The 9087-nt window shown below is 34.4% G+C and overlaps 1 protein-coding gene across 1 annotated transcript; it reads left to right on the top strand.

The window, feature by feature from the left end:
• The first annotated feature begins 3955 nt into the window (after nt 1–3955).
• On the top strand, nt 3956–6183 carry LOC127162321 (urokinase plasminogen activator surface receptor). Its single transcript, XM_051105110.1, has 5 exons — nt 3956–4010; nt 4089–4208; nt 4634–4765; nt 4905–5009; nt 5142–6183. Exons 1-5 carry the CDS (start codon nt 3962–3964, stop codon nt 5633–5635), a joined length of 900 nt encoding a protein of 299 aa, XP_050961067.1. The 5' UTR covers nt 3956–3961; the 3' UTR covers nt 5636–6183.
• The last annotated feature ends 2904 nt before the right edge of the window (nt 6184–9087 follow it).

The following is a 9087-nucleotide window of genomic DNA, read 5'->3' as shown; positions in this document are numbered from 1 at the left end:
GCTGCTTGATATTACAAATTGGTGTGTCTTACCATATTATTTTTGTGTATCATCTTAATTATATGTACACTGGTTTGAACAGGTTTACAGTTTACCGCACACTGTTATTCTTCTTAATTTTTCCCATAATGAATCTGAAGTCTCACCCACAGACTTTCTTCCGCACTGAGGAAAAAGATGGATAGATGATAATGAAACTAAAAAATTAATATTCCAATATGGTGTTAATGGTATGTAGAATTTAGTAAAATGTTGTGTTAAAAAGTTTTGTGTTACATTTAACAGTTTTGTGAGTATGTGAACATGCATCTTGGCCCATAGGTAGCAACATAGGGGTATAGTGGTGGTTGTGTCTAATTTAAAAGAAATAGTCAAAGCACAATATTATGTGTCAAAGCAATGGGAAATGATCCATGGTGTAGCCCACATATATCACTGTTGTGCTCACTGTGTGAAGAGCTAAGTATTGAAAAATGGGTCTTAGTGATTGTAAATGAAGAAATAACTACATAAACCCTGTAACTTATGTTTGTGCCCCCTCTCCAGGTGAAAAGAAGGTAAATATGTAAGTGCAACTCTTAGCCACAGGAGGGAGCTGCAGGTGTAGGTACATACAATCTTTCTGCCTTTTTTCATTGTGCCCTACACCCATATTTCTTCCACAGAAAGAAAAAAAAAAAAAGAGGAAAATCCAACAGGACTTCCTATCACTACTGTCAGGGGCGTCATGCACTTATTATTTTTTTGTGGGGGCACGAGTGGTGGTGGTGGGGAGGGGGGGTCATCATGTGATATGTTTTATTTATTTTTTTCTTTTTTATTCGAAACATTCCCAAACGCATTAACTATATGATGAAATATTTTGATTCTCACCTTTATACATTATGGTAGTTATACATAGTGGGTGATGCTCAAAGTAGCCTATAATGTAATCTATTAACTATGCTTTAACCTGTCTGTTTAGTTTAGTAACAGATATGGGTGTCATATCAAAACATATTTTTAATACGATTGACTTTATATTTAATGTGAATTTAAAATTGAAAGTTAATGTGAATAAAAACATTGTAAGTTAGGCTACTAATCATAACACTAACATTGTACAGAAAGAGAGCAAAGAACATTTATGTAATCAAAGAAAAAATGTTTTTAGTCCGTGAAGAAACACCGGCATTTTAGCGATGACTCATCTGAACGCCTCTGATTGGTCATTGCATTCATAAGCTCAACAGCATCGTGTGTGATTGGTTATAATGCGCAGCGCATTATGCGAACGCAGATTTGAATTTTGCAGCAGATGATATATGCACTGAACGTTCTAATCACGCCGGTGTGTCAAATATAGAAAATATTATTTAGCTATTTTTTGTCTTTTGGAAGCTGCATTCAAAATCCACTTGACTCAAAAATCTGAGGGGGCACGTGGGCATGACGCCTATTGATATTATACAAATGAAGGGTAAAAGTCTGTCTAGCTGTCATGAATTTTAATTGCAAATGAACAAGCTGATGTTACCACAGCAGATGTTGCTCTATCAGTATTTAATATTTAGTAAGATTTTTTCTGTATTTATACATATTAACTCTTTCATCCTGACATTCATATGCATTAGCTCATAATAAAAACACACTATATGGACAAAAGCATGAGAAAACCTGACAACTCATATATTCCTGTGTCCGCTTAATGTTTATATTAATGCAAAACCACAAGTGTCTATAGGGAATTGATCCTCCCTTTGCTTTTATCAGCTTCCAATCGTCTAAGGTTTTCCAACAGATGAGGTCTGGGCTTCACTCCTGTCTTGTATAGACCTTAATCAGTGTAGCGGCATATTGCATTTTTTGACAGGAACGAAAAGGAGGCTGTGAGGAACTAAACAACATAAAGATGGATGAAACATCTTTCTTAAAAAACTGTCAGTACACAAAAACAGGACCTTTATTCCCTTGTTTTCATCCATGTTAAATTGAGCATGGCATCTAACCTGACTAAGGTCTATTTCCACATCTTTTAAGAAATTATTTCTCAGTCAAGCCAAACTTTTTTGGCACAAAAATACTTCTACTTCAAGCAACAGTCGAGAGAAATATGATACGCAAAAAATCGCATATTTTTCTACCACTGTACATATTTACCTATGTACATATTTACCATCCCTAATGTGTTTTTCCATTTAATTTCAGTCATGTGCTTGAAAATGTTATCAGTAACTCACTCACGTATTCTAGGTCTTTAGTTTTTGTCTTTCTTCTAAACAAAAACAAAACATAAAACATCACAAGATGTTTTGTCTTGTTAATGGATGATGATGAAGCTATCACATTTTTGTTTGATTCTGTGTGTCTGATCACATCTGTTGGGTTTGCAGGGGATGGAATATCTGCAGGAACATACATCGAAACTATTTAAATGACTGTTTATAATGTAAAGAAAACAAAAACTGTTCGTTTGCAGTCAAACAGGATGTTTCCTGTGCCTACATCAGTCAATCAAACAAACACCCACTGCTAGTTAAAACAAAACAGTATACTGTATTTAAGTGAAAAGACAAATGAAAACTGCTTTTTCAAGAACTTTCCCTTATCAAACAATGTAGGTCATATCTTAAGCTTTCATATGTAAACTAAATCTAAATGTAAAGTTCAAAGGTTTATACTGAAAACATGTCCTACTATAAAACAAACTAACGTGGTAAGCTATGGATTTTGAGCAACAGTTTGTGTGCAAAGGGAGTTCATGTACTTACCCTTATCTTTCTTTCTTCTAGTAGTTACCTGTTCAAAAGGAAAAAAATAATGTTAGCAAGCTCTTTTAGGGGGTTTTATATATATAGTACTGTGCAAAAGTTTTAGGCCACTAGTATTTTCACCAGCTAAAAAATGGTTTAAAGTAAGTTATTTCTATCTTTTGCTGTAGTGTGTCAGTAAAAAAATCGGTTTACATTTCCAAACATTCTGTTTGCCCTTAATTGTAATAATCTCGTGAGATTTTTGTTTGCACAAGGAGTCTGACAACAGCCAGTGCTCCACACTGATCTATTCTCATCATCATCCAGTCTGTCTCTGGAATGACATGAAGAAACAGAAAAACTGAGACTAAATCTAGAAGAATTGTGGCAACATCTCCAAGATGTTTCAAGTAACCTACCTGCAAAGCTACCTGAAAAACTATGCATAAGTGCACACAGGGCAAAAGCTGCTTTAAACGCAAAGGATGGTCACATCAAATGCTTATTTATTTTAATTAATAGAAGTTCTTTGATAAAGAAAATGTATTTATGACATTGTTTTTGACAGCATCCTCATTTTATGTGCCTAACTGTCTAAAAATTTTAACAGTACTGGTGCTTTGTAGGTGTAGGTCTCTTAAAGCATCTTGGAGATGTTGCCACAGTTCTTCTGGATTGAGTCTGTCTCCGTTTTTTCTGTTTCTTAAGACAGACTGGATTGAAAGATGGAGAGATCAGATCTCTGTTTGCACAAGGAGCCTGTGCTCCATACAAAAATCTCACTGAATTATTATAATTAATGGCAAAATGAATGTTTAGAAATGTAAACTGATATTTCCTACTGACACACTACAGCAAAAGACCGACTTTAACTGACTTTAAACCATTTTTTTAGCTGATGAAAATACTAGTGGCCTAAGACTTTTGCACAGTACTGTATATATATATATATATATATATATATATATATATATAATTTACTTATTTTTTTTAATTTATATATATATATTACTTAACATTGCAGAGTAGACTAGTAGTGTGCAGAGTTTTATGATAAATTATTATTGTTATTTTTGTCTTGTTATTATTGCTAACTGGCTTATTTAGACCCATTAAATATATGTTTGCTTCTGTTCAACTTTCATTTTCTCATGAAGACCCTCCCCTTCTGATGAGCTATAAAATGAGTGCTGAAACTGACACGTCATTTGGTCCACCTCTTGATCAAGATGGATTTACAAATCTCTGTTTTTCTTCTGTTTGTTCTTTTCACTGCAGGTACAAAGACAAATAGTGTTTTTGATATTATTGAGTACAAATACAGATCATTGATGTCTCTATGTTTTATTATTAAAGGACACTCTCTCAAATGCTACCAGTGCTGGAGTTCGATGGGTTCTTGTGTGGATCAAAATGTAACAACATGTCAGAGTGGATTTTCCGAGTGTGTGAGCGCAACAAATGTATATAAAGTTGGTAAGGAATTTACAGTTTCAACCACAGAATTTTCTATATAGATTTCTGCTATTTTTATTTTCTCTTAGTACCAATATAAGTGTTATTAACAAAAAAAAAAATTGTCCAAGTGCATAAGTGAAACAGCAGTATTAACATTTTGTAAGGAATTATAAAGAATATTCTATATAGATTTGTGCTATTTTTTTTCTCTGCAGTAACAACATAATTCTTATTAACAAAAAATGTTTGAAATAAAAAAAATGTCCCTGCCTTTTCTCTTCTGCTTTGCAGCTGTGAGAAGACACATTACCCTAAAGATTGTTTGCTTTTACCTCTCACTGCTGATTTCTACTTTGATATATTTATTTAAAAATGTGTACATATTTTCATCATAATAATGTGAAGTTGAACTTGTCTCTCCTGTATTATTTGTGTATTTTTAGGAGAAACTAGTTATAAAATGATTTTTAAAAATTGTGCTGTTGACTGTCTAAATGGGTCTGTGAATGCTGGGACTTTGAAAATGTCTTATTCCTGCTGCAACACTGACCTTTGTAACTTCCATGATGCTCCAGGTATTGTACTTTACTGACCATATACAAATGACTTTAAAGTCAACACACATTTTACTTTCATATGACATTCAATCAGGAAATAAAATGCAGAGGACTCGTATTAAAAAAATAAAAAACAACACTTGTTTTTCTTGTGTAGATCCCAGCACTATCACCCCAAATGGAAAGAAGTGTTACTATTGTAATGGACAGAATTGTTCAAACACAGTGAACTGTTCAGGGAGCGAAGACCACTGCTTTACAGGTAAGAATCCTCAAGTGGAATAAGAATCAAGTCATTATTTTGTTTCCCCATCATTCATTTTAAACATCTGATACAGATCACATTTACTAATTGTCAGCTTAGATTATCATTTGTTTTCTTTCTTTTCGTCAGGGGCTGGCAATCAATCATTGTCTATAAAAGGCTGTGCCTCTAAATCTTTTTGTGATTATGCCACTGCATTGAATAGTAGTGTTAGTGGCATCACATGTTGTGAGGGGAACCTGTGTAATGATGTTAATAGTGTCACCCAGAGCGTCACCCAGAGACTCACTCAGAGTATCACCCAAATCGGCACACAAAACATCACCCAGAGCAGTGGCCAGAACAACACCCAGAGCGGCACCCAGAGCGTCACTCAGATCAGCACCCACAGTATCACCCAGATCGGCACACAAAACATCACCCAGAGCAGTGGCCAGAACAACACCCAGAGCAGCACCCAGAGCGTCACTCAGATCAGCACCCACAGTATCACCCAGATCGGCACACAAAACATCACCCAGAGCAGTGGCCAGAACATCGCCCAAAGTAACAGTGCTGAATGTATCAATCAGAGCTTCCTGTTCCCCTGCTTTTCTCTGCTCTCCTTCATCCTGCTGCATTGAATCCAGCAGCTCCTCACATTCTACAATGAGACACACTGTACTGAACATAGAGCTTGTATTTTCTCTATACCACATTTGGTGTTCTGATGTTATCTGAGCTGCTTATAGTGGAATTTAACCTGGTTTATAATTAATTAACTTTGCCCTTTCATTGATAAAAATGTGCATTATTGACACAGTTATTGATTTAAATGGTAACCTCTGGAGAGCTGTTTTACAGCTGAAATTGAATTAGTTTCATAATTGAAGAATCTTGCAACATTAATACTGTTATATTTCTGTTTCCATTAAGCTATACTGAAAATCTGTATTGCAAAACACTATATAAATAAATGTGACTTGACTTAAAGCTTGTCATGCTGTAAAGAAAAACAGTGGTCACACTTTATTTCAAGATTCAATTCTCACTATTAACTAACTATTAATTACAGATTTTTCCTCACTAATCTCCTAATTACTGCTTAGTAAGGTAGTTGTTAAATTTAGGTATTGGGTAGGATTGGGGATATAGAATATGTTCATATAGTATATGTGACCCTGGACCATAAAACCAGTCAAAAGGGTAAATATTTTTTTTTTTTTTAATTGAGATTTCTACATAATATAAATATGAATAAATAAACTTTCCATTGATGTATGGTTTGTTAAGATACAACTATTTAAAAAATCTGAAATCTGTGGATAAAAAATCTAAATATTGAGAAAATTGCCCTTAAAGTTTTCTAAATGAAGTTCTTAGCAATGCATTTTACTAATCAAAAATTAAGTTTTGATATATTTACGGTAGGAAATTTACAAAATACCTTCATGGAACATAATCTTTACTTAATATCCTAATGATTTGTGGCATAAAATAAAAATTGATCATTTTGACCCACACAATGTATTTTTGTTACAAATATACCTATGCTACTTAAGACCAGGGTCACATATGTGCTTTATAAGTACTAATATGTTAATATATGCCAATATGTTAGTAATAAGCAACTATTTAATAGTGAGAAGTTATATCTATAGTGTTACCATAAAATACACCCATGTACCACAGCAAACCTAGCCTAATGCAAAAAAAGTATTTACAGTATGTAAACAAGCAATAATAAAATAAGAATATAAAGCTAATTTCAAGCAGTAGGATAAATAGAGACAACAGATAATTGTCTGTTGTTGTTTAAAAACTGTTTTGAATGCAGTGATTGCTTCTGCTAGAGTTTGTTTCAGTAAACATGTATAACCAACTAGGAAAAACTAATACAAATATATCATACATGCAGAGTTTTCTGAGGATCTGATGACCAGTGGTTCTAAAAGTTGGTAATGGTGCAGTTAGCAATGCATGTGGTCAAACTCATTAAACGGTTTCCTTTATTGCCATAAGGTCATAAACAGTTTATAAGTAATAAACTGATCAACAGATATATTTTTGAATTACAGTTACTTTAATTACATTAAATAGCAATAAAATTGGCGTTCAGCAGGTGTTATTATGATAACAATATTACATTATGCAATATTAAAAACAACAACATTAAAAATAAAATTAGAACAGCATATATTCTGAGAATTTCTCCAGCAGTAATTTGCAGCCACGGGCAGATTATCAGTTAAAAGAATCTATTTAACATTAGAAGATACCCTACCATATGTGTTATCTTCCAGTTTAACGTGAAACATCCTGTAAGCATTTGTAAGCACTGTTGGTATCACGACAGTCATGAGATAACTGATGAGAATCTGCCCGTGGCTGCACACGTTACTGCTGGAGAAATACTCCGAATATGTATGAAGAGTTCAGATGCAAATCCCTCTAAAATTCACCTCAGTCAAAAATGAGATAATGATACTGAGTGAATGCTCTTGACACATATTATACGTCCATCAAATACTTTCACTTCAAACTCGCTAAATCCCAGCCTCAGCTTTATCAGAAATACCGGTACTCATAATTTTTTATTATTGCACAGTGATGGTATGATTAATCTATGATGATATGATTCACTGTGATTCGTCTCCAGTTTTATATGGTATAATGCTATTCACGTTTAAGATGGTAAAACCAGTTATTTTTGAATAACTCTGGAATGAAAAATATAAATTTATTTGAACAACTCCGATTTGATCTAATATGACAATTGTATATCAGAAATATCTTATATCTTATGCGCTTCCATTTAAATCATGTGGTCTGAAGATGATCTGGTTTTACAAACTATTAAAAATAGCTAAAAAACAAAACCTTACAGGTGTTCATATGATTTAGCATGAGCCAAGGAATCAGAGGAAAAAATAATTTTCTCTCTGTGCCTTACGGTTCAGTTATTAGCATAAAATGATTGAAAATGATTGAAACTTTGGACAAGTGGTGGCGCTAGAGGGTTTGAATTAGAGACTCCAAACTTGCTATGGTTAATGTTGGGAGTGTTCTCTGTGTGCCAAATTTTACAACTTTCCCGCAAACGGTTCTATGGCAGAGGTGCGGAACCTTGATCCTGGAGGGCCTGTGTCCCTGCAGAGTTTAGCTCCAACCCTGGAAAAATGTACCTGAAGACCTTGATTAGCTTGTTCAGGTGTGTTTAATTAGGATTGGAGCTAAACTCTGCAAGGACACCGGCCCCCAAGGATCAACATTCCCCACCCCTGTTCTATGGTCTGCCATAGACTCAAAAGCGGAAGAGGAAGAGGAAGAAGAAGAATGCCAATAGACACAATAGGTGCCTTCGCACCTTCGGTGCTTGGCCCCTAATAATTATTAAACAATCTAAAAAACACACGTGTCCACAAATCCCTTACTAACAAATAGACAAAAAAAAAAAAATTATATTCAATATACAAATTCACTGAGCATTATTTTGGAAAGCCACAAAATAATAAAAATTAACCTAAAAAAATTAACCTCAAAATGTGAAGAGAGATTTTGTACCACCTATTATTAAGGGGTGAGGTTATCATTTTTTACCCCAGGTGGCATCTTACCCCACATTACATTATATAATTGAGATGAACAGATAAGACGAACAAAACTATGGGGTTCCATTTGTGGCAAAAAAGAGGCGACTGCTTTGTGCTTTGTACTACACATTTGTCTTTGTCTACAGTTATTGCCTAATTATTCAGGTAAATCAGTATATGTTGACGTGCATGTTGTCTGTTGACGTCGTCTTAATCTGTCGTCCTGTCGTCTTTTTCTCTGTTTTTTTTACTGTTGTCCTAACTGTCATTTTGTTCTGTCGACCTGTTCTGTCATCCTTACTGTCGTCTTGTTCTGTCGTCCTGTTCTGTCATCCTTACTGTCTTATTCTGTCATTCTTACTGTCGTCCTGTTCTGTCGTCCTAACTGTCGTCTTATTCTGTCATCCTAACTGTCGTCTTGTTCTGTCGTCCTTACTGTCTTATTCTGTCATGTTTACTGTCGTCCTGTTCTGTCGTCCTAACTGTCGTCCTGTTCTGTCGTC

This window comes from Labeo rohita, unplaced genomic scaffold, assembly GCF_022985175.1.
Source record: "Labeo rohita strain BAU-BD-2019 unplaced genomic scaffold, IGBB_LRoh.1.0 scaffold_890, whole genome shotgun sequence".
NCBI lineage: Eukaryota > Metazoa > Chordata > Actinopteri > Cypriniformes > Cyprinidae > Labeo > Labeo rohita.
Note: the sequence above shows the minus strand (reverse complement) of the source record. Positions and strands in the feature narration are given on the sequence as shown.

What these genes read in the sequence shown, in the direction of transcription:
- LOC127162321 (XM_051105110.1), top strand. Translation starts at nt 3,962, where the DNA reads ATGGATTTACAAATCTCTGTTTTTCTTCTGTTTGTTCTTTTCACTGCA. An exon ending in GTTTGTTCTTTTCACTGCAG is followed by an intron (nt 4,011 to 4,088) that starts GTACAAAGACAA and finishes TTATTATTAAAG; the next exon opens with GACACTCTCTCAAATGCTAC. An exon ending in AACAAATGTATATAAAGTTG is followed by an intron (nt 4,209 to 4,633) that starts GTAAGGAATTTA and finishes GTGTATTTTTAG; the next exon opens with GAGAAACTAGTTATAAAATG.